This window comes from Rutilus rutilus (assembly GCF_951802725.1).
Source record: "Rutilus rutilus genome assembly, chromosome: 1".
Classification (NCBI taxonomy): Eukaryota; Metazoa; Chordata; class Actinopteri; order Cypriniformes; family Leuciscidae; genus Rutilus; species Rutilus rutilus.
The window spans coordinates 42,083,598-42,110,385 of NC_140209.1; the positions used below are offsets into that span (position 1 = coordinate 42,083,598).

The window sequence follows — 26,788 nt, forward strand, 5'->3', positions numbered from 1 at the left end:
GTTATACACAAATGACTGCACTAGTCATCAACCAGATCAATTCGTAATGAAATTTTCAGATTATACTGTAATTGTGAATCTGTTTTTGTGGGTTGATGTTGCAGCAGTTTTCAAATGTATCCAATAGGGGACAATAAACAGGCCCTTTAAAGTGAAACATGCCATTCTAATGCTGTTATTCTGACTCTCAGTGGGGTGATTTTATTGGATTGTAAAAAAAAATAAAAAAAGTATTGTCAGCTGAAAGTAGTGTCAACTATGATGTGGCAGGTTATTCTGCCAAGGCAATTATGTTGCATAATACAAAGTTAAAAAAAATTGTGATTCTTACAGGAGGGGCTTTAAATATATTGCCAAAAATGGGCCTTAGAAATATTACCAGTTTCATTTCCACGCAGTAGGGGTCCCCCCAGCAGTGCCCCTCTGCTCATTCGTGAATGTAACAAAGCTTGATAGGTCATATTTTATTAACTGTGTCATGTCTGACTACTTTAAGGGGTGCAGTGATTCACACATTCACATGTTGTAGTTCATACTCTGAAAAATAGGAAAAGAAAAACTGAACGGCAGTTATTTTTTAAAAAATATTTTAATGCACCATTAATAAAGGGTCCAACGCATTAATACAAGAGAAATATTGCAAATAATATTAAAACTTTAAATCAAATTAAAAGATAAACAAAAAAACAAAAACAAAACTGAATGATAGGTATGTACAATTATTTTCTTGCAATGGGAAGTAGGAAAAGGATGAACATATTTACAGACTAGAACCAGTGTGTTTCTACGAGAAACAAACACCTCTACAATATTTACATGTAATTATTTTTAACTTTTTTGTCCTTTTTTTATGGTTACACTTCAGTGGATCAGTTTTTACTGAAAGACTGCAATAAATCTACATATTTTACAGGTCTTCCTCTCAAAGGAACAGAGTGCTGGCAAGGCCCTCGGACAAAGTGGGTAGGTTGGGGGGAGGAAGGAAGCAAAGGAGTAATGTGAACACGTCAAATTATGGCGGAGCAGAGAGAGATAGATGACCAGTCACACGAAAGGAAAGAACAGTAGGAACGGACATCCATTTTAGCGACTCCTTGCGCATCTTTCAGGGGATTTAGGACATCAATTTTGTGTTCGAATATGCACACGCAAACTCTGATCTTTCAACTAAATGCGCTCTGTGTGTGTATATATACATATTTGTGCAAGCATGTTCTCCTTAGCAGAGAGGAGTTACTAGCCCCAAAGTAGAGTGCTTTATCTCAAAACATATACCCCATTCATTTTTCAGTGGTCCACTAAAATATCAATGGTGAAAGAAAATCCAATGACCAATTCCATCCTTCTGCTAAAATATCAATGTGCGTTTATTTCAGCACACCAAAAAAGACGACCACGTCTGTCCTGTCCTTATATTGCTAAAAACTATTGACGAAAGGGTTATGACTTCATGTAAGGGGCGGTTTAAAATGATGGGAGGTACATATTAACCTCTATAATAACGATGTTGTAACAACTCATTTATGAAAATAAAATAGCAATGTACAATGTAACTTACAATACTGTATAATTTTTAAAGTTATAGAACACCAGCATGTCATGCTGGAAAAGGGGACATTTTTAATTAAGATCGGTTCAGCTCAGAGGAAGTTTTGAAAAGAAACATGTGCGTCAAAACAGCTTCATATTAAAATAAAAATAGGCAGAGGTGATTCTACGCAAATAATCTAAAAGAAGGTACAGTGGCAGATCTGACCTAAATGAATGACATGAAAGGACAGGCATCAGAACAGGGATGATAATAAATAAACTAAAATTAATACTCTCTCTCTCACAAGAGGGGTGCAGCATTACACAAGTCTTAAATCCATGTCTTTAGGTAGGTCTTTAAAAGTTGCCCTTGAAAAAAAGACCCAGCACTTTAAGGGTGCCACTGTAATGTGCTGTGCAGAAGTGAGCGGAATATGTGTGTGTGTGTGCGCAGTCGATTAATAGCGGTATTTCAAAGCAAAGACCTTGGCAAAAACAACACCACCAGACACAGCTGCAAAAGGATGAACGAAATTAGATAAGGGCCTGGGGACAGGAGAGAAAAAAAAAACTTCACAGATGGAACTCAGGGTGTTGCGGCAGTGCTGAGATCCCAATGACCCTCGACTAAACATCTCGACACTGTGTGTCTGTATAGAAGCTTTTTAAAGAGTCTGACCAAACGTTCTCCCTTCACACACTAACTATGTTTTTGTGCGCTCTGAGAAAAATAGCTTGTGGGCCAGGAAAGCTGATTGGCAAGTCTTGTATTGGGGAAGGACTAGGACACTTTTAGTTGAGGGTTCCTCTGCAGTTCTCCGTGCCGCACAAACATGGGATTTTGTTCTCTTCAATGGGAAACTTGTAATCATACGTGATCTCCTCGTTCACACCGATAGGCTGCTTGGAGTATATGACGATCTTCTTCTGGGACTCGATGGTAATCACTTTGGCATAGCAGTTGGGCTGTGAGAGAGAAGTACATGAAATCATGGATAAATATGGGTTTCTTGAAACTGCCCAATTCCTTCACATAGGAGATCTTGACATTTTTTAATGTTCTGTTTCTGAGAGTTTGTTCCACTGCATAGCTCTCTGGGGTATGTGTTAAACAAAATCTATGAGCTCATTTTGGGTTGCTGGAGGGCGTGATCACCATGGTGCAAACACAAATTCCATTGACACATGGAGCAAGAAAAAAAAAACATGCATTTTTATTGGCTTTTACAGACTACGTAAAGACCAGATGCAACTTTGAGCAAGTCTTATCAAGCAATAAATAAGCAAATCCAGCAACTGCATGGCAACAGATAAGATGGGGGGGACAAAAATCTGCTAATCTGGAAGACCACCTGTAAACATTTATAACGGTGTGAAAGACACTTGGGACAGTCAACAGAATTATTACAGGCACAAAAGTTGATCATTTGCACGTGTTTTTAAAAGGTACACTGACACTATGTAACTTTTTTACGAGTCAATCCTTCATTCAAAACTTGTTTTTATCTTACCCTCATTCACTGTGGTAAGCCTATTATAAGAGTTTTAGACTATTTTAGACCTGTCGGGATGGTTTTCGTGGGAAATTGTATAAATACGTCACTCGCCCGTGCGTGTCTCGTCATATCCGTAAATAGAGAAAAGTTGCTCCAGCAACTTTGATGCATGTATGGTGTGGGAGTGACATAGGTTAGTTGTCACAACGGGCGAGAAAGATTGACATGGAGCATGCTAAATCTGGAACCTTCGAGAATCAACATTGGCTTGGCTTTTCGGAGATGGTGAGAACGGAAGGATATGAAATGTTGTAAAAGCGGCACGGAGATGGTGTTTTTATCACTCAACAGTTGAGTAACGTATTAAATTGAACAGATAAATTGTCATATGTAGCTCTCTAACAGAGTTATTGTGAAGAGTTATTATGGTTGTTGTAGCGCTGTGCTGGAATTTATTTTCAAGGCAGTACCATGTCTATTAATGGGTAAAGCTACAGAAACGTCTTCAGCCAGTCAGCTCAAGATCCTTTCGGTGTTTGGTTGTTTTAAGCCCCCAACGGCGCCTTCCAGGCAGCGAGGGGATGGGTAGGTTTAAGGTTGAGGTTAGGGTTAGCTGCCTGATATGGCAGCTAACGGATATGACGCAATTGACTGGCGACTCCCAGCTCCCCCCTGCTCTAACGCCCCGTTTCCTTGGTTAAAATCGCTATTTTCTCACGATTTAAAAATAGTTGGAAACATTTGGGATATTGTAAGTAATCAACTTAATAAAATATATAACACTGGCCTTGAGATTATGGGATATTTTAATGCAAAATTCTTGCATATTGTACCTTTAATTTGTGATTGTTCACTTGTCTTTAATAATGTTTTAACTATATTAGTTAGGCTGGTATCTAAATTTTACCCACTGGCCCTTAAATAATCCTTAGCACTGAGACCTACATAATCTTCGTTAACATAGTTATTATAGAGCTTCTTCAATTTAATGCTATATTAATGCTTGGTCTATATAAATGTACTCCAAAAACAAGTATCTATTCACATTGGGAGTGGCAGCAATATGTTTATCAGAGGTCATGTGGTACTTGAGATATATGTATATGTATGCGTCACTAGGAGGGTACTTACCGTGCAACAGTGGTTAATAAACCGAGCCAAGTTGCCACACTTGGTGGCGTCAATGATAGTGTCATGGTCCACACGGAATAAGTAGCTGCTCCCGATGCCTTCCTGGGCATATCGCTTCTCTCTATTATCAGCCACCATCTACAATTGAAGCAACAAACACATAATCTATTAACACCAATTCATCAACAAGCACGTATTCCTCAAGAAGAACCAAACTCACTTCCTAGTATAAATAATTTTTCATTTTCAATTCATAGCTGTTAGTTACACTTCAGCTAGAAGGCTCACCTGTCTGATATTCTGTCCCACATATTCAATGACCATCTCATCTGCAGCAATGGGTTCCATGGCAAACAAGCCCCATTCATGGATTCGGCTGCGGCCAAACCTCAGCTTCTTCTTACGGAACTGCAAGCAGAATTCAATCATAAATTTGATGTAAAGATGTATACGATAGACTATGATTACAGGCACAAGAATATTTTATGTACATTAACTAGAATTTAGCCATATACATATTGAGTTAACTCGATTAAGACAATATTTTGGTTATTAAATTATAATTAAGACAGATGCCTGTATTACTCAGAACTTTGAATCACATGCAGACCTTTTAAGGCCCCGATATACTTCGAAATCGAAGAATGAACTGATGTGATGTCACTTTGAACAAAATCAAGCCATTTTGGGGGTTTGAAACTGCATGCCAATGCCAAAGCTAACTTTCCAGAAAAGTTTGCTACGGCTGGTAAACACCTTTGTATTACCATTGGTCCATGGTGATTACGTAATAGGTCAGACATCTGCAAGTGAAATGAGACACTGACACTGTTTTTCATGTTGAAAGGGTGGATTTTGGAATCAAGGTATTAATCAATATTTTTCACATGAGTTGAATGACTTCTCTAGGCTTGTGAGATTTTACTTTGTTACAGAAGTTACCAGTGTGATTACTGAAATGTTTATATTCTCTAATGTCTGTATTTGATATGAATGCAGTAACAGTGCTTGCTCATTTAGCCCAGCTTCCAGAAATGAAATATGGAAAGATGTTTTGTTTGAGAAAGGTCTTCAACATGTCAATTCATACATCTGTTTTTCTAGGATACTCTGACAAGTATGGTCACAGGGGTCAATGAAGTCTATAGTTTAACGGACCATCTCTTTGTTAAAGCCTTACTTTCCAGCTATACTAAAGTGTAGCTCTCCTTGAGAGAAAGAACGCATTATCTTGATGTTTTGAGAGGACTCTGCTGTTTATAGTTAGAGCCTGGCCAAATCCAACCTTGAGGAAGCTGTGTGTCAGTGTGTGTGTGTTAGTCTTCTTGGTTACAGGTTAAGGAACCACTGGCATTATTGGAGATTGACTGAGTTGTTGTTCTGGACATGTTGGCACCCAGTAACCCAAATCTGCGACCTGGAAGGTCACGACGTGCCTAATTCAGGGTCCGAATGTCAGCTGCGTAAACGATGGAGACATGCTTCAGTCTATCTGCATATGTGTGGAAAATTACTGTGTTTATCTATTTCTTAGCCAGTCAGAAAATGCAACCTGAAGCAAGAACGACCCATTAAAAATAAGTATTAAAAAAATAAAAAAATAAAAAAAATCATCTTACTGACTGATTGTACAGGAATGACATAAAAAAAAAAGATTCTCGGCAGGAGCATTCCTATCTGTCCAAACATCAATCTACACACGTTTTTTCCAAAACAGACGGACAGAAACAGACATTTTCTCCTAGTAACCACTTGATAAATGGACTGATAAATGCTTTTTACAACAGAAAGCACATAAATCCAGCTCGCTGATTATAATCCGGCTTCCCAGTGAAAAATGACATCAAAGACCCATTTGTGAGAAGTACCTCCATATCTGCTGTACAATAAAACAACAATGTCCGCCCTTTCAAAAACATACAGAGTGCATGAACTCTTTCCTCAAGAACATGCAATACAGGAGGTCCTAAGATAAGAAATGCTTTTAAAGGAACACCTTTTAACTTTGAACACATGAACTATATGTCAAAGAGCTTACAGAGCATTACAACAGCCAAAACATCTGATAAGGAGCCCGTCAGGGTCAATGGCACAGGAGTCAGCAGACTTTATAAAGCTGTTTGGATGGTATGAATTATTCTACAAAGGGTACAAACAGACCTACCCGGCTAGATGCCACCGTAATTATACGCGCATTACACTTACTGTATGTCAAACATTTAATAGAATGCTATGAATTATGCACTGAAAATCTAAAGGGAGTTTCTGGAATAGGAGCGGTGAGGTCATTGTAATCAAAGTGTTGATAGTATATGATCAAGGTCAGGGTCGTGTCAACGAACTAAAGAACATTACCTTCAGTTGGTTCAGTTTCAAGAGGTCTGAGTCCATCACTGCTTGAGTGCCAATAGCACTGAGGAGACGCCTCTGCTCAGAGCGCCTTTCAGACAGCAGACGATTCGAGCCCTGTGACGGACAGAGAGAGTGAGTGAAAGCTGGTCAGATGGATACAAGCTACTGACCCAAACTGTCTACCATACTCATGCTGAACAAAGAAATTAGTCATTTAGTCAAAAATGTATTTGCGTTAGCACAACTACAATACATACGTTTAAATCTAAAATGTCTTCACACAACAAAACCCGCCAAAAAAACATGAATAAGGCTTTAATTACAAGTTCAACACACATTTAAGTTGTTAAAACAAAGTGAACCTACTGCAGTATCATAGTCCCCAACTTCCTGCACAGTCACTGGCTGGTCTAGCTCAAGGTAGACGTCTTTTTCCTTCCGGCTGATGGCATAGTAGCCTTCACTGCGAGCACAGCCAGTGACATGCTCTCTTAGCTGCCCATCTGCTGTCTTCTTCTTCCGACGGGGGTTCGGGATGTTGGTGAGTGCAGGCAAGAGGTTAAGGGGCAAAACTTGAGCGAAATCAACTGAGAAGGCAGTATCAGAGTTCCCCTTACTCCCTTTACTTACTGTCTTAACTAGGAATTTATACTTCTAGCAAACTCAAATGTGGTATAGTGGTACTGCTAATACTGTTGGCTGCTGTATGACCAATAAAACTTTGCTTGTATAAACTATACATTTTTGTTCTTAGGCAGCTGTAAGGATATTGGTATGAGGGACCCAGTGTGTGTCATTGAGCCAGTCGGTGCCATGGTCATCTTGCAGCAGTTTTTCGTAGGTGCTCTTCAGGAGTCTCAAATCTTCCTGGTCCAGGCCAGTGTTCCAGATGTCATACAGGATGGTCATCTGCTCAAACTCGCTGCGGTTCTTGTAAGAGGGACGGAGTATAGGAGCTGCCGCGGGCACGTGTTTGGGCCGCCGCTGAGTCGAAGGGGTCAAGCCGGCTTCCTGAAGAAAAAGTCTTTCGCTCTTTCTAACCTCTTCCTTTTCAAACTCCAGCGATCTCTCTAAACCAAATTCAGAGTCTCCTGAGTCAGAGCTGGAGCTGGAAAGCTCACCAGACTCCAACTGCTCCACATCCACATCTTCTTCGAAATCCTGACAACAGAGTATGTTAGGAAAATGTTAGGAAACCAACACAGAAGGGGAATATGGGGGCCACTATTTGGCAAACTTATCAGTATTACCCAACAATGCAGAACAGTGGAAAGCAGTTAAAATTCTGTGGGTTTATAGGACAAACTGTTATATCGCAACAGCCTGAAAAATGGTGAAATTATCATAGCAGTTACATCCTAACAAAGCTATGTGCCTTTAAACTAGGATGTAGAACGTTTAGAAAATATGTATACAAACCACGCAAGATGTTGCAAAGTTCCTCATACAAGGACTAATGTTGAAACTAGTAGACAGCTTTTCAAGCTTCAAGCTATTTCAATTTAAAATGAGTTAAGTTACCCCTTAAGAAATAGTTACATTACAAGCAACAAACAAAATGTGCATAAACATACAACTTTTATTGTTGTTTCGCAATCAGAGCAGCATTTATTTGGCTCAAAAACAATGGGAGCATCTATTTGAGTGAAAGCGTTAAAAAGCAGGGGCTGGCTACACTAGCTGGTCTATGCTGGGCGCAGTTGCGCCTGGTCGTAGTATTAGTTGGTGCAACAGGTGTAAATATTTATCAGAAGGCTGGATGTAGCTAAACCCAGCAAAGAGCTTGTGATTACGAGTCGGGAAGTCTTGATTACGAGTCGGGAAGTCTTGATTACGAGTCGGGAAGTCGTGATTACGAGTTGGGAAGTCTTGATTACGAGTTGGGAAGTCGTGATTACGAGCTCGTCTCATTCGAGTGCTTTGTCATCAGAAACAACAGGAATCATGGAGGTCTTGCCTATATTTTGGGGAAATCTTATTAAAGTCAAAATTATATTTAGCATCCCATTCATTGACAACCATATACACATTCACCGCACAGCAAGAATTCCCTACATTTTATCCAGGCCTATTGAAAACTGTTTGATTGTATCAGTTCGATGTATCAGCTGTTAATGCAATACAATGTGACTAAAACAATACATTAAAAAAAACATATAATAGGGATGTGCAAAACTAGTCGACTAAATACTGCTGCTGCAAGGCGACTTAGAGATACTAGTCATTTTCACGTCAAGCTTTTCTTGCGATTTTGACGCCCGTCAAATGTACATACTTTTCATATCTGAGAAGCGTTCAAACGCTGGTTGCCGTGGTAACGAATAACAATACCTTAACATGCTGACTTATGTGGACTAACATTTATTTGAGGAAATCTATTTATAATATGCTATTAGGTTTGAACTTATTGGTCCTGCCTATTGATTCAGTTGATTTGAATAAACATGTCTGTAACTGCTAACGTTGCTTAAGTTTAAGTTTAATATACAATGATCATAATGCAAGGCAAGCACATCACATGTATCTGACTGTTCATAGATAAATAAGTCTATTTCAAATGGATAGCATATACAGACAGTCTCTGGGGGCGGGGTTAGACTAAGTCAACTGATCGGTTGCAAAATCCCATTTAAACATTAATGAAATTAACGAGGGTTGCACACATCCCTAATATATAAAGAGGTTGTATTATATATATAGTAGTAGTTTGTAGCTGGAAAAGTTTTAATGTGTCTAGCACAATCCTCATAGACAATTACAGTAACTGATGTTTAAATGTTAATTCTCACTCAAGTTCTGTAATGAGAACCAGACAGAATCACAAACCTCTAACTTCCGCTTCCTCTGTTTCTTAATCTGTTTCTCCTTCTGTTTCTTAGAGATCTGGAGTTCCTCATTTTCTTTGTCCTTCCTACTTCTCTTCTTGCTCTTCGCTTTCCCCCTCTCTTCCATCTCCATCTCTTTGCTAATTGATCCTTTCCTCTTGTATGGTGGGCCGAGACTCTTGGTCTGTTTCTCAGCCGCGTCCCTGGCTTCGCACAGCAGGCCCAACCCGGAAAGATCCTCGTACAGCTCCGGAGCTTCTCCCCTGGCGGCAAGAGCTTCCCCAATGACCTCTTCGGGTGCTTCCTGAACACCGTGCTGGTTGAGGTCTGCAGGAAGCAGGACGGTGGGATCCTGTTTTGTCCTCTTTTGTGGAGATGTGAGGTGTGGAGGCGCAAGAGTTTTAGAATAGTTGTGCTCCTGCAGGACGAACAGACCCTCTGGGTCCAGGAGTGGTTGACGTGGGTGTGGGGCAAAGAAGTCGCCCTCTTCCTCCTCCAGCTTGTGCTCCTCTGCCTCATCTGAGGTCTCAGTCTCTTCTGAGTCGATATCTGCCTCCGGGTCCATCTTCAGCGCCACATCGGCCAGCACAGACAGGTCAGGCTTAGGGGCAGAGGCCAGCTGCAGCAAGCTGGACACTCCCAGCTGCTCCCTGAGTTTCAGCCGCTGCTCCAGCTCCTCTTCATCCTCTTCCTCCACAGCGGGATGCAGATGAGGGCCAGAAACTGATTGGCTGAGTGTCCGAGGGCGGCCGCGTATGCGACCCTTTTGTGTGGTTGGAACAGGGACGGGGTCCTCATAGGCCATTTTGACCAAGGAGGCATGGTCCAGCGGGAGGTTCTGGACCGTGAGACAGACGGGCACAGGGGGCGTTCTAGGGGAGTCTTTGCCACGTTTAGAGGAGTTTTTGGCAGTGGGAGTTTGTGGAGATGGAGGGGTACCTGGACTCCTTTTGGGCTCATCAGGCCGCAGGGAACGCACTGGTGGAGGGACAGTAAGAACAGCGGAAGGGGAAGCAGGGGAAGTCAGGGCGTTACTTTCACTGGGACGAGAAGCAAATGGAAGGAGCATTGGGGTGGGTTTGGAGGCGACGGGTGGAGCAGCTGCTGTGGGTGTACTTCCGGGAGAAGTGGAAGTAGGAATGTCTGAAGCTTGTGAGACAGGAGTGGGAGATGGAGAGGGAGCAGAAGATGACAGAATGGGGGGCTTGACCTCGCTTTCTTCCATTGAGAAAGAAACTGTTTTGCGCCGTTTCTTGAGTGGGGGGAGGAGGAGGATAGGGGAAGAAGGCCGGGGATATGGAGATGATGAAGGCACAGCTGTAGGCGTTTTCTCTTCTTCTGGTAGTTAAAGAAAGAAATAAAGTGAACACAACACTTAATATTTTTGAAAATAAAAATCAGGAGTTTCAAACTATTATACATTTGCTCATTAAAGGGATAGTGCACCAATTTTTTTTTTTATTCTATCATACTTTACTCACTCTCATGTCGTTCCAAACCTGTATTGACTTGAATACAACAAGAATGTTGTTAACTGTTTCCAACATATTTCAAAACATATTTTTTGTTCAGCAAAAGAAAGTCATACAGATATGGAATGACATGAGGATGAATAAATGCTGACATAATTTATTCTATCACTTTAATTCCCTAAAAAACAAAGTGATCTTTAACTGACCAAGTTTGACCTCCGCAGCAGTAACTGATGATTGGTCAATGCTGGCTTTGTCCCTGTAAAAAACAGACAAGAGTCATGTCAACTTATCAGTCCACAACACTCTTCATTGCAACGGTTCTCACAGAGGGACATACCTTTCACCCTTTTCTTTGTCCATAGCTACACTGTCCATTGTAGACTCGTCCATTGTATCCAATGATTCGCTCTCTGCAGCCTGCTCACCTTCCTCTTCATCTTCCTCATCAGAGGAGGAAGACGATGCCGAGGAGGATGATGATGAGCTCTCAGAAGAAGAGGAAGAAACGCTCTCATCATCACTGTCTGCACTAAAGGCTTCATCTGAGAAACATGAGCAATAGAGAAAATAGTTGGAAATCAAAAAACATTGCTCTACAAGATATGATCAGATATACATATAAAAGCCTAAAATTGTTGTGATAATGTGCACATAGCCCAAATGAGCAACAAGAGCCCAAATGAATGAGCACAGTATGAAAGAAAAACAAGGCGCCTTCATACCTTCTGACTCATCCACTTTGTCACTGTCTTCATCCTCCTCCTAAACATAAAACATGAGGAGTCACCAGTCACAATAATGACAATACCATGTCTGAACTCATCTGATTGAAATTCCTCCACAGCACTTGAAGAAAAGAAGAAATGCTGCCATCTAGCCATTATTTAATGAAAAACAAACAAAAAACAAGTAGAACAGAATATATTCTGCAAAAAAGGGAGAAATTCTTTCATATTTAAAACCAAAAGTTTACAATGGCAATGCTCTCAGTAAAAAGCTAAACAACTATTGACCTAGATAGCCTTTTTTGCCTTCATGGGCATCCCACAATGTATAGTGACACTATATAGGAGAAAAAAATAATTCACATCAAATATTGAAGACATGATACTCTTTCATAAATATATACAGTAAATAAATATTGATCTGTCAGTCAAGAACAGTAAGGTATTTAAATATCTACTTTATCTAAAGAGATTAATCTAATTGTAATGTATGTTATGTATTTCTGCATTAAAATTATTAGAACAAATATATAATCAAAATATTACCATTATGATATTCAATTTGTTTTTTACATAAAATATTGTATTTCTCAATTTATAAGGTTGTTCAGATACGTTGGTTCAATTCAATTTAGAACAGATTTGTTATGGTTAATTAAAACTATTTTAAAAAAGTATAAATCTGAAAATAAAATATAAATATTAGACGAAAAACTTAAAAAATGGAAATGTTGCCTTGGAAACTAACAAAAAAAATTAGTTTAGTAAAAACTAAACCTGAAGCTAAATAGAAATATATAAAACTAACAAAAAAAAAAATACAAAAAGCACATAAACAACACTACTAAAACTAAAATTAAAATGAAACCTGAAAATGTAAAAAATAAAGCTAATTCAAAAATATTAATAAATACTACAATAATATTTAAATTATATTAAAATAACACTGATTTAGAATGATTCACCAGGAGATCAGAAGTCAGTAAATTGACTATGAGCACATGAGCTCTGTGAAACGTTCGCAGAACCCAGCTCAAGTGAAGAGGAGTCTTTTAACTTGCCAACTCTTAACCAACAACAACTGCTGTGTGCTTGGCTAAAGGCATGCATTTTAAAAACATAATTAGCCTCTGCAATTCTCTGGTGCAGGCCATGTGAGTGGCATTCTTTGCATAATGCTCAAGTTGTAATGAAGTAATGGAACGCTCTAAACCAGCCTGTGTCCACTACTACACACAAAAAGGACAGATTTAATGACATACAAACCAACCTTCTCAGAGGAACCATCTGACGTTTCTTCTCCCTCGCTGTCTAGGTCATATGGCTTACGCGCCTTGGCTCTGCTCCTCCTCCTGGCTGCTCCTCTGTCTGCCACACGCCTCTCCTCTGTTCTTCCTGTAGCAGTGTCTGCAGATTTCCCCTGATAGGAGTCTGAAAGAGAGAGAGAGAAAGATTGTACATAGAAAGGAAGTGTATATATATATATATATATATATATATATATATATATATATATATATATATATATATATATATATATATAGATAGATATAGATATATATATATATATAGATAGATATAGATATATATATATAGAGAGAGAGAGAGAGAGAGAGAGAGAGAGAGAGGTTACAAAAGTATAATAACGTAAACGTTAAAAAAAGAGAATTTCTGTGAGTTAATGCAAGCTCTAAAACAGCATGAGGATCATACCTTCATCTTCCTCATCGGCTGGAGTGGAAGGCCTGACCTTCAGCTCATCACCCTCGACAAGCTCCTGAGGCTCCTTCCTCTTAACCTGAAGAACACATTCCTCGTTAGTAACATAATTTTATATAGGATTATTTTCAAATCAAGGTAAATGAAGTGTGCCTGCCTTGTTAAAACCATTCAATTTTAAGTATGGTTAAGTATCTGCTTAAGTCAGGCAGGATGTATTGATTGTTGTTTCCTGGTCCAAGTGGTCTGTTCCACTACTCCGTCTCAACAGATGTTTTTGAGTACTATTCATTTATAGCATACCTTTAAGCTAAGATTTTAAAAACTCAGGGTGTACACTACAGTCTCTGGGCTCACAGCATCCCGGAAAACAATATTTTAACAATTCAGAAAAGATTAATCACTGACTAGCCAACAGAGATTTTGCTATGGATATAAAGGCTAAGATTATGATTTTTCGATCAGTATGTATTAGGGGTGTAACGATACCCTCATGCCACGATTCGATACATATCACGATACTGAACTCACAATACAATATTATTGCGATACTTCAAGACATAAAATAGTTAGGAAGATGAAGAGGAAGGTGAGCAGGTATTGTATTGTATTGCGATATATTGTTACAACATATATTGTTACACCCCTAGTATATACTAGTATTATTTGTCATTTGCTTTTGTGATTGATAAAGCATTTGGACCGTGGTGATGTCAGACTTAACTGGATATTGGCAGCTGAATCGGTATCAGGCAATAAATGTGACATGTTCAAATGGTTTTGGTATTACTTAAATAACCCAACAAGAATTTTTTTTTTTTTTTTTTTTCTCAGCCTACCTATAAAATAAAGTTCTCTGTTGTTTGCAAATATGGATCCGATTTGAGCTTTGGTTGATTTTATTAAACATTTGTCCTTTTGCAGACTGTATGCAACCATGTGAGTTGTATTTGAATCAAAACTATGACCATGAGGAGAGAATTATTAATATATGTCCGCACTATTTCTGTCAAATGGACGATTATGAATAATTATGTCCAAAATAATCATTTTTATAATTATTTATGTAAATTAGCCCTAGAAAACCTACAATGTTTTTCTTTAACATGTATTGGAGGTCATTTGTTTTGTGTGGATATATTCATTCATTTTAACATGGTGATTACATAAAGGGGTAAGGACTGGTTCAAGACCAATTTGAAAGTTCCATTTAAGGAGCCACTAGGGAGTGAAATTCAATGAATATCAGATGTATGTGAATATAAGAGACAGTAGAAAGGCAATTTAATTTGTAGATGTTTAAGAGGTGGTAAAGTCAGGCACCTTAAAAGAAGGCAAGCGCAAGGCTCCCCGCAAGGAGAAACCCTCCATGCCTCCACTCTTGGCCCAGTCTACCAGAGACATAAGTGGCTCTCGAGGTCGGTTGCTGGTCTTCTCATCCTTCTTGTCTTCCTCGCGCACCACCGCAACTCCCCGCATGGCTGTCTGGAATGGCTGTGCAGACGAGAGCAAGAGGTGGCATGGTTGAAGAACAATGTAGGTAATTCAAAACAAATATGAAGAAAACTCTCTGATGTTACCTTAGCTTTTCTTTCCTTGCGGTCCCACCACTCATCAAAGGTGCCAAAGGCGACGTTCTCCACCATCTTGCGGTTCAGGTCCCTCTGCATGATGTTCTTCATCTCCTCAATCAAAGCTGCCAGTACCTGCTGCACTACGGCCTCGCAGGGGTTGTGGCCCATTATGGCCATCTGGTCACCTGCAGCTGCGTACAGCTCTCCATCCACACCAGGCACTGTGCCGAAGCCAGGTGGAGGATAGTGGGAAGGAAACTGCTGGGGTGGTAGGTGAGGAGGCCAGGGGCTGTGGGGAGGAGGGATGGCATGATGATGCGGAAGCTGGGCGGCGTGAGGGTCCGGGTAGGCGTACGGTAAGTGAGGAGGGATGTAGCGGTGGTCCTGGTCGTAGTGGGAGGCAACATTCCCATCTTGGTCCATGTATGGGTGGTGCGGATGTACATGTGGAGGGGGAATTGAATGGAGGTGATATGACGGGGGATATTCAGAGGCAGGCGGGACTTCTCCAGGTGGTGCCGTAGTGCTGTTGGAGGAGGCCATTCGCATCTGGTGGAGACGACTGAGCATGTGCGTCTGCATCTGGAATGACATGGGCACTCCACCACAATACTGGCTCATGAGCTCCATGGAGCTGGCATAGTCGTACATATGGTGCGGCAGCGGAGGAGGGTACTCCGGGTGCAGCTCCATGTGAGGAAGCGGAGGAGGTATGCCAGGTGGCGGAGGTGGCTGCAGGGAGAAGCCGGGCAGAGGTGGAGGAGGGAGGTGGGGAGGGTAAGACGGAATGGGCAGAGGTGGCATGGTGGCGCTGAAGTGCTGGCTGGTGTCAGGAGCGGGGCTCGCAGAGGGGTCTGGAGTTTGTGAGGGGAGGGCAGATTGCGAGGAGGTGGCTGGTGAAGAGGACGAAGAGGCAGCGGGATGGGGTGTCGCTGTGGTGATGGCATTGTCATCTTCATCGGATATTTCCATATCCTCCCCAGAGGAGTGAGGAGATGGCTGAGGAGAAGAGATTGTGAAGATTACAGTTTAAACACTGTGTGGGAGGAGGACATTTTCAAGCTTGAATCAAATGTATTGGTGCAACGAAACTGAGAAATAATACTCAGACACTGCGCAAAGGAACATGCCAGAGACAACCAGAGCACAAAAAAAAAAAAAAGAGCAAAAGCATGTCAGTTTCACTTCTGTTAGCTTACTGGTTCATTTACAGCATGTCAGAATTACTATAGTTATAAAAATAAAATGTCAGCAACTTCAACAGATAAAAGGATAGTTCAACAAAATGTTAAATTCTTTATTTACTCACGTTCATGTTATTCTAAACCCATTAGACTTTTGCTCATCTTTGGAACACAAATGAAGATTTTTTAAATATCGACAATACTCAAAGAGCGGCTGAGCTTCCTTTTAACATATTTGTTGTATATTTGTCAAAGGCTGTATGACAAATCTAAGAAAAATAAGTAAAAACTCAAACAGTATTTTGGCCTCTGGAGATAAAACGATTAATACAATATTTAGCCCAGTGTTCGGCTAGTAAACCACACTTCTGCTGTGTTTTAGCCTGTCAACTTATTGTTGGGCATCACCAACCAGTTGAGATACACATCACAATATAATCAATGCTACCTGTTTCTTAGTTTATTGTACTGACTCAATATTTTCCTGCTATCAAAAAAAAAGAAGCTCATAGATCCATAATCCATCCAAATGTAACTGGGGGGACTCACCTGTGTCTCTCCATTGTATGTGGGTGGGGTATGTGGAGCCCTGTGTGTATCAGAGGTTGTGTGCTCTTCCTGAGGTGGCGGCATTTGGCCCTGAAGAGACTCGGACACTAAACCGTGCATGGCAGGAGTGGAGGAGGCCACCTCTGGAGGAGTTTTCCTGCCTTCACTTACTCCACCACCTTGCCTCTTGCTCCTGCTGCGACGTCCATCTTTCTCTCCTCTCCTCCTCTGTTGGCCTCCCTCCGTCTCTCCTTGTCTCTTGTGACTAGGCCGTTCTCCATTCTCCTCTCTGAGTTTGTTCCCCCCTCCATCTGTGTTCTCGTCTGTTTTTCCTCTCTCTTTGTCCTCCTTCTCATCGTCCTCATCATCTGAGGCAAGAAAGGAAAACTTGGCCTTTTGTTCCTTCAGCAACATCTCAATACGTGAGTCCAAGCTGCTGCTGTGGTGCATGAACGGCAGGCTCTCATTAGTGGAGTCTGGTTCCGGGGAGGAGTCGCGCTGTGGAGGAGGCGGAGAGAGGGATGCTGTGGAAGAGGGGAGGTGGTGAGGCAGGGAGGTTGAAGACGGGGAGGTGGAGGACGACGGTACGGAGGCGTGAGGAGGCGAGGAGGTCGGAGGCGGATGGGGTGGTGTGCTGGGATGCCGTTTAGGTTTGGTCCACTGTTCTTCTCGGATGGGACTGTCCTGGCCGAAATCAAGAGAGCCAAGGGTTTCGGCCACAGCGGCTGCGATGACGGAGGCCGGCGGGAGGGGAGGAGGTGGAGGCGGCGGCGCCAGGGGTGTGTGGTGAGAATGAGCACGGTAGTCATTGTCCATACTACCTCCCATTGCAAAACCCCTCTCGCCGGCACCTTGCTGAGGATGAAAGGCCGGTGAGGGTTCCAGCCGGGAGGAGGAGGGTGTGTCGTAGGGGGACAGGTCTTTAGATGACGAGTATCCTCCATAAGAGGAGGTGGCAGAGGGAGGGGAGAGGCTGTTGGATGAGTTGTGGCTGGAGTTTGAGTGGCCTCCGTAACGCGGATCAGAGCTGTTATAGTCTCCTTCTCTGTCTCGCTCCCATTCACGGTCTCTGCTACTCCTTCGCCGACTCGACCCACCTCCACTGCTGCTGTGGTGGTTGTGGGAGTGATGGTGGTTCCGGTGCCTTCCGTGATCTCCTGAGCGGGAGCCTGAACTGTCCCGCCGGTACCCCCTGCCGTCTCTGTCCTCTCGCCGGTCGGGATGATGCGAGTGGTGCGAATGGTAGGATTTAGAGGTGGACGAAGAGTTAGTATCCTGTTGATAGTGGTAAGAGGAACGACGGGAGCTTATCCCGCCTCCATAGCGCCCTCCTGAGTCTCTCTCTCGATCCCTGTCCCTGTGACCCCTATCTCTGTCTCTCTCTCTGTCAGACAGAGGAGATGGCTCAAACTGAGGCCCTGGAGGTGGCATGGGTGGATGTAGCGGCATGTGCATCCCTGAACCTCCAACATTGGGATACGGATAGGGAGGTTCATTAGGTCTGAAAGGTGCAGATGAAGGATATCCCGGCCGACCTCTGTGGAACACAGCGGGTTCTTGTGGAGGTGGAGCATGTAGGTCATCATGAAAGCGAGGGGGCTTGAACCCTGATGATGAAGAGACCGCTGAAGAGGAGCAGGAGGAAGATGGAAGCATATCCTGCTGGGGAAAACTCTGAGCGCTGGTATATCCACCATGCCTGAAAGAAAAAAAGAGGGGATGGTTTTTTTTTTTGCTAAAGAAGCTTAACCAAGGAAATATTCCTTTTAAATGTAAATTAGGCACCAACCTGCCCACAGAGTAGCCTGAGTCCTGGGAGAAAGGGGTCCCAGAGCGAGGGGTATAAGGGGTGCCCCCACCCTGTGAAGAAGCAGAGGAACCCGGTGTATAGGGTCCCCCCATTGAGGATGGAGGGGTATCTAGGCGCTGTTCTCCAAACCCAGTTTCCACAGAACAGGGGGTGGTGTTGCCAGAGTTGAGAGGCGCAGCAGCAGCAGCAGGAGCTGCCGTCTGGTCTGTGGAGAGCCTCCGTCGGATATCAGACGACTAATAAAAGAAGACAAGAAATAACAGCATTCAGAGAGAAAAAAAAAAAAAGTTATTTATTTTCATTTATCCTTTATTTTACCAGGATAGTCCCATTGAGATATAAAATCTCTTCTTCCAGGAAGTCCTGGCCAAAATGGCAGCACAAAAAGTTTCACATAAACAACATACAAACAGAAAACTCAGAATCTTACATAAAATTGTATCCAGCACTCATAAAATAACAACAAAAGCTACTTAACAAAACATGCACACATTTCCTTTAAATTGGTCAGTAAGAGATTTTTAAAAACTTTTAAAGAGGGGAGTGTTTCTATCATTATTATACTCTGCAGCTCTTTCCATAACCAGGGAGCATAGGAAGAGAAGGCGGTTTTACCAAGCAATTTAGATCTAGTGCTGTAATTACAGGTGTAATAAGATAAAAGACGACAGATATAAATTGGTAATTTGCCTAACAGTGCCTTAGCAATAAACATCAACATGTGTATTTCTCTCCTTTTTCTCCAAAGAAGTCCAACCCACCAATTCATACAAGGCACAATGATGAGTGCGTGAAGAGGCACTCGTCACAAAGCGTAAGGCAGCATGGTATACACAATCTAACTTTTTTAGAGAAGATGAACTTGCATGCATATAAATCACATCACTGTAATCTAATACGGAGAGGAAACAACTTTCAATAATTCTATTTCTTGCTTCAAAAGGAAAACATTTCTTTAAATGAAAGAGGAAACCCAGTTTTGGTCTAAGCTTTTTCAAGAGATTTTCAATATGTACATTAAAGCCTAATTTTTCATCTAGCCATATGCCTAAGTATTTATGACAATTTACTCTTTCAAAACAGTCCCCTTCTAAAGTTAAAATCGGGCAATCTGTTTTGATGGAACCACGGGTGAAAAGCATATCATTTGTGTTTAAAACCAATTTAAAACTTGACAAGGACAGCTGCAAAGACTGAAAATAATCTTGCAGAAACTCTATGGCTTGGTTCAAAGAATGTGCTACTGTGTAAATGATTGTGTCATCAGCATATAGATGAATTCGAGCTGGGGTTATCCCACAACCTATGTCATTGATATAAAAAGAAAAAAAAATTGGTGCTAAAACAGAACCCTGTGGGACACCTTTTTTAATGGTTTGTTCTGCTGAAATAAAATGTTCAACTGAGACACACTGAGTTCTTTCGGATAAGTAATTATTAAACCAATTTAGAGCTGTTTCACTAAAACCCACACAACTAAGTCTCTGCAACAGTAGTTTGTGATCTACAGAATCAAACCCTTTGGAGAGATCTACAAATAAACTGCACAATGCTGTTTACTATCCAAACATTTAATAATATCATTTGTGACCAGCACGGCTCCTGTTATAGTACTGTGACCTGATCTAAAGCCTGACAGAAATTCATTTAAAATTGTATTTTCAGTTATAAACTGTTTTACTTGATCATTTAGAAAAGATTCAAATACTTTTGCCATCACCGACAATCTTGAAATCCGACGTTAATTATTCATCTCCGATGGATCACCACTCTTTAACAAAGGTAGAATCATAGCTGATGTCCATGCACGGGGAATAACATTTGAATTTAAACTTAAATTTAAAATCAAATGGGCTCTGTTATAAGATCTGCAGCATTTTTTAAAAAGTAAGGCTTTACCACAAATTGATTGGGTCAACTTCCAGAAATTAGTCGGATTGTTCAAATTTTCATTCATCATATTTATGTAATAGTCACATTTAGATTTTTTTTTTTACCAATTTTGTACAATTATTTCTTATTGTCCTATAATTTACCCAGTCCATATTATTATTTGTTTTCTTTGCTTTAGCCCATGCATCATCTCTATTTTTTATAAAGAAGATATCGACTCATTAAACCAGGGATTATCTCTACTTCTTACTCTATGGCCCGGTTTCACAGACAGGGCTTAGACTAAGCCAGGATTAGACCATAGATCAATTAGGACATTTAAGTAATTTTTATAAACATGCTTAGAAAAAAACATTACCGATGTGCATCTTAAAACTAAAAAGGCACTGATATATTTTTAAGATCAGTCAGTGCAAGTTTATTTCAGTGGAAACAGCTCAGACTTACATTTTAGTCTAGGACTAGTCTTAAGCCCTGTCTGTGAAACCAGGGGTAAACCTTTTAAAAGGTGCATGTTTGTCACATATAGTCAAAAAAGTACATTTAAAATACTCCCATGCTATCTCAACATCGGGTATCTGTGAAACAACATATAAATCACTGTTATAAATATCTTGCAGAAAGACTTGATTGTTAAAATGTATAAATTGTCGTTTTAAGATAAAACGTGGTTTACTCTTTGGAATCCTGCAATTCCTTACACATACTATTGCACAGTGATCACTAACATCATTACAAACAACTCCAACCGCGGAGAATCTATGAGGAGCATTAGTTAAAATAACATCAAGTAATGTGGATTTAACTAGATATTTATGATTTAACCGGGTGGGTAAATTTATCCAATTGATCCAAACAAAGAGAGTCCCAAACAGTCCAGTTATGGAGAAGGTCCGTAAGTGAAGTAATAGCTTCACTTAAAGCCGAAGGGGGACGATAACATCCAACAACGATGATATCTGGGACCATTCAAAAAAAAAGTAATTTAATTCCTAAAAGTTCAAAACAGTTTGGTTTGCTGATGGATAATATACAAGTGCAGTTTAGCTTAGACTTAATATAAACTGCAACTCCAACTCTTTTTGTTCGATCCGATCTAAAAACATTACATCCCTCAATATGTATCATAGTATTGGGAATTGACTTATTTAACCATGTCTCCGATAAAACAATGATGTCAGAGTTCGTTGAATCAGCCCATATTCTTATTAAGTCTATTTTGTTTACCAGACTGCGTACATTGAGGTGAAAAAGACGCAAACCATTACTAGACTTGAACTCAGCAGGAGTTTGAAATAAAAATTAGTGATGCATATTATCGGTTATTGTTAAATGTATTGGTTGATGGTGTCCATATGTGATTTTTACATTTATGACATTCACTGTCATTTAACACAAACAAAAGTCAAAATTCTTTAAAAACACTATAAAATGATATTTCAGACTGCAATTGTTTGTAGTGTTTTACTTTTCACTTTCGTTACTGAGCAAATGTGATCAAAAGTGACAAAAGACATTTATGTTACAACATTTTTTTATTTAAAATAAATGCTGTTCTTTTGAATTTTCTATACAAAGAATCCTAAAAAAAAAAATGAATCACAGGTTCCACAGAAATATGAAGTAGCACAAACGTTTTCAAATACACCGAAGAAGCGATCTCTCCTATCTTCTGCAGAGACAGTTTTCCTCTGCACTGTATTTGGAAACTCTCAAGAATGCACTGTAAGAGGCTTGATAGCTCTTTGTCTTTCACACATTTTGTGGCTCACCCATGACCATGATAATAACACAGGCATGGGTATTTGAGTGACTAATGTGTAGAATAAACTACGAGCCAACTCAATCCAATGAAGGCCACTGGGCTTCAAGGACTCCCAGAAATGTTGGCTGGTAACCGCACACAGTGGCATCACTTATGGGGAAGCAAAGCATTCTTTCCAGTGTAGCTGAGCTAAGATTTGTTTGTGTACTCACCGTATCCGGCTGTGTTGGGGCTGGGGGCTGAAATTTCTCTGTGAGAGCTTTGCCTCCAGTCGGCACTGTCTGAGGGGTGTACGAGCCACTCACTATCAAGTCATAGTACTTCATCCTCTGTTGGCCTAGAAAAACATGCACACAATTTGAAAGTTTCATATTTTCATGAAATGACGAGATGGCAGGACATAAACAAGCATTATTCTAAAATGTGTTTTGACATTTCTATGCAAACAGGAATGCACACATTACAATTTTATGTAAATACTTGTACAATAAATAAAACTAAAATCAAACATTTTAAATGCTACAAATAAATTCTTCTCTGACATCAGAACGCAAACAAAATAAGTAACATGATATAAATAACAGCTTTAGAAAGGAGCACGAGTTTGTCCAAGTTGTCGGGGGATGAGTGAGCTCCGTGACTTGCTCACGGCCTTTGAGAAAATGCACTCCCGATGGAGAGGATGTGGAAGCTAAGTTAGAAATGTCGTGCAGTAAACAGGATAATAATTTAGCTTCCACACTCCGCATGAACACTTGGATATGGCCTAATATTAGCGCACATTTAACTAGGTTATCGTAACATTAGAGCAAGCAGCCATGTAAAGTGGCTAACATTAGGCTACTACATACATATTTTTAATTATAAGTTTGAGGTCACATGTCACCTTTTTGTGGTCATTCTTTACCGTCGAAATGTTCCCACACTTTGGATTTTCTGCCCGACATATTACCGCATGGACCAGCCGTGTTAACGATCTGTCACTGCATGACTTCGCCAAATCCTTGGAGTTTTTTCTTCGACTACCCGACTAATTAAAATTGAGTCTACCAAGCCTCTTCTCATTGACTAACGTTTAGTCGACTATTAGGGAGCAGCCCTAATTTTAAGTGAGCATTAGATGACAGAAAAGGTCATCTAAATGTAAAAAGGGGGGAAATGAGTATGCAGAATTAAATATCCAATATTGATCGATACCAATAAGTTAAAATAATTTATTTATTTTTATCCCGATAACCAATATATTTTGAATCAATACTGGCAAGAGACACAACACATTGTTTGACTATCAGTGTTTTTCAAATTTACTCAACATCTAAACAGACACTTCTAATTCAGCTCAAACTTGTAGATTTTATACCATATTAATGCTTGTCAATTATTTTTGCAAATAGACTATTTTCTTCTAAGACAAGAATTTTCAAAGACTCGATTCAAACAAACTGAAAGCTGGTAAGCACAATGTAATAAGCCAGTCATTTCTTCTACATTTTAGTAAGCAGAAGATATATACAACCGTCCAAAAGCTAAAACAGAAATATTGTAAAATATAATTAATTTAAAAGAATGATTTTCTATTCTAATATATTTAAAAATATTATTTATTCCTGTGATGGAAAAGCTGACTTTTCAGCATCATTACTCTTCAGTGTCACATGATCATTCAGAAATCATTGAAATATGCTGATTTGATGCTCAAAAAACTATTATTATTATTATAAATGTTGAAAACAGTCATGCTGCTTAAAATTTTCATGGAAACCAGGATTCATATATCAAGTTCAAAAGAACAGCATTTATAAAAAAAAAAAAAAATTGTAACATTATAAATGGCTTAACTGTCAGTTCTAATCAATTGACTGTATTTTTGCTAAATAAAAGTATTAATTTAATTCGAAACAAAAAAAATTTAATCTTACTGACCCCAAACTGTTGAACGGTAGCATATATAGAAAGTACTTACAGAATATTAATGATCAAAGACAATAATTTAAAGAGAGAGACGCACCTTTGATATCCAGCTGGACATGGACAATGTTTCCCATGACAGAAGTGTTGTGCAGGTGTTTGACAGTGTCTTTGGCTCCTCTAGTGCTGGTGAAGAGGACGCGGGCCAAGCCCAAGTGCTTCCGGGTCTTGGGATGAAACAGAATCTCCATTTCCTCAACCTCACCAAACTTGGCGCACATCTCCGCCAGGAACGGTTCCTTGATGTTATCATTCAACCTTGCAAATGTCACTTCTTTAAGTGGTATAGGGCCTACGTAAAACTCATCCAACTATGACAAAAAAGGGAAATTAAGAAATGTGTTAGCATGCAGAATACAAAAAAAAGACAACAAACAAGAACAAAGAGCTCACCAGAAAAGAAGCACGATACATTGAAATAGGGCTGTAATCTCCCAGTCGATTAGTCGATTATTTGGTCGATACGTTCTGGCTCGACCAAAATTCTGATTGGTCGATTTTTTGCCGCGTTCATTTCATCAGTTTTGCCGCGTTCATTTCATCAAGTGGAAAGCACTAATTGCTAATGGGGGTGTTTTCAGAGCACCCCTGTTTCACAGGTAACAGTCTGTCTTCAGAACACCCCCCTTGTTTTCACTTCTTTTGGATTAGCCCAACCCACCGGAGAAGAGCAACAGATTGAAGAAAGTAGGCTACTAGAAGGTTTGCTGAATATTATTTATTTAATTGTGAGAGCGTTTAATTCATAGTCAGTCAGTCAGTCCTCTTGCCGATGTCAAGACAAAGACATCGGCAGTGTGGCAGCATTTTTTAAAAAGTTAATAGTCTATTCGTGTCTCAGCCGCGAAGCTGAGCTCCACAGAGCGGCTGCACAGACCGGCTGAAATGACAGTATCTGTCAGTTATTATAATACATATGACAAAAACAATTGTCTAAATTATGTTGCATATTCCTCAAAAGTTCTTGTGATGATATCACTAGTTGACAACATAGTACTATTTTCGTAAATCATAGGCTCTGATATTGCGCAGGTGCATGTGATGCAACGCTGTCAGAGCCGACAGACTCGTGTGTCAGACTCATTTCAGTGCAAAATAATTAGGTCAAAACCGATTTAATATACTGCAAATAGCCTACTAGTTTTTTATGTTTATTTATAATTCATTTAGGCGGACAACAAGGCTACCAAGTACTGCGCACAGTGCGCAGCTGATTAATTTAACGTGTTTTTTCCTAACGTAATTTTTAGTCGAAAATTTCAGGACTTCAGTCGACCAAGATTTTCTTTGGTTGATTACAGCCCTACATTGAAATGTTAAAAAGAAAAGCATACCTTAAATTTGGGCACTGGCAGCGACAGCTCAGTGTGTCTAGACCAGATTCTGCGGGGTCTTGGATCACGCAAGTCCCCCACAGGTGGGAATCCTGAATCCTAAAAATAGGCAGAACACACAATCTTTACATAATCAAATATCCATACACAAAATGTAAATATATATACATTTTATTTTTTAACGAACAAGCCAGTTCAAAGAGAGAATTATAGGCTGACTCCTTGCTCTGTTTTTTTGTGGGGGTTAGAAGTACATATGCATGTCCATACCGGTACACTAAAGTGAATCCCATCATATCTGTAGATTTTCTGAGCAACCCGTCGGAGAGCAGGGTCTTGTACAAGCTTATAGCTCTTCCATTGCAGACTGAGAGTTCGCTGAGTGTCCGCCCCGCTGTCCGGATCCATGCTATCACTGCAGAGACAGAGAGGAGACTGAGATGTTGTGCAGATGCTCACATCACTCAATGACTCATGTTGAAGTCGCAGCGAGAAGAGCTTTTCACTTATGGCCCATTTACTTCACCAGGCAACCAATCTGACCGTGTCCACATGCAGAACAGCCACTAACACTTTCATCTTGAAGACTTGACAGTCACAGTGTAATCATTAGAACAATAACAGCAAACAATGGAAAAAAGCAACATATTATACAGTTGCAAATGAAAAGTTTTCACTTTCTTTAAAGAACAAACACAAAGAGGCCTCTATTTAGGGAGCTATAATTCGTTGTCACCTCTTTATTATGACATTCTCTAATATTGTTTTCAACCTGACAAGCTGATCTGACATCCCTTATATCCGAGTTAAAATGTCACATTTATCATATATTAAAGTGTAGGAAATATAAATCGACTTACTGCTGCCTATTACACAGTAATAAGCAAGAAGCAGTGCGGTTATAATGTAAAATGCATTATCTGACATATCGACTAGCAACAACAACAAGCTAACATAATAAACACTGAAGCTGCTAGCTGCTCACAGCGCGACCAAGCTAAAGTTCAACTTAAAAATTATGTGTCAGGGCAAATGCCAATTACTTCTAGCACACGAATCGACACAAATTTCCGATACCAAAATGAATTATTCCTACACGGTGTCCCAAAACACTCACACAACGGAGAGCGCGTCTTGAGGAGGTTTGCCCGCTCCGACAGCCGCTAGCTCGCTACAGCTAGGCCTGTATCGGACGGGGAAAAACAGACAATCCTTAGTTAAAATCTAGCTCCGTTTTGATGTGTGCGCCCTAAATCTGATGTAAAACGGTGTCGCTTGTATTCCGGTGCAATATCGATGCGACAAAATTCTTTAAATTCCGCCAGAAAATGAAATGTACTATAAAAGAATAACATAATACAGTAAGCGGCCATCGCGTAACTAACCTGAGAGCCTCGCCTGCTCGCCATCAGTCACTAGAAATATTTAGCAGTTGCATTGGCACTCGTACTTTCCACA

General features: G+C 40.3%; 1 protein-coding gene across 3 annotated transcripts; it reads right to left on the bottom strand.

The window, feature by feature from the left end:
* Positions 1–570: 570 nt before the first annotated feature.
* setd1a (SET domain containing 1A, histone lysine methyltransferase) lies at positions 571–26,788 on the bottom strand. 3 transcript variants are annotated; one of them, XM_084409215.1, is made up of 21 exons: positions 26,716–26,788; positions 25,601–25,745; positions 25,331–25,429; positions 24,037–24,307; positions 22,241–22,365; positions 18,350–18,606; positions 16,561–18,259; positions 14,834–15,826; positions 14,577–14,747; positions 13,248–13,332; positions 12,805–12,965; positions 11,532–11,571; positions 11,147–11,351; positions 11,013–11,065; positions 9,336–10,669; positions 7,280–7,670; positions 6,876–7,054; positions 6,513–6,623; positions 4,446–4,565; positions 4,158–4,295; positions 571–2,496 (listed from the first exon to the last, which is right to left on the bottom strand). In XM_084409215.1, exons 2-21 carry the CDS (start codon positions 25,736–25,738, stop codon positions 2,323–2,325), a joined length of 6,744 nt encoding a protein of 2,247 aa, XP_084265341.1. In that variant the 5' UTR covers positions 25,739–25,745; positions 26,716–26,788; the 3' UTR covers positions 571–2,322. The 3 variants fall into 3 exon arrangements, with proteins under 3 accessions (XP_084265341.1, XP_084265339.1, XP_084265340.1); XM_084409213.1 differs by having other exon boundaries at positions 9,336–10,672; XM_084409214.1 differs by lacking the exon at positions 26,716–26,788 and adding an exon at positions 26,448–26,657 and having other exon boundaries at positions 9,336–10,672.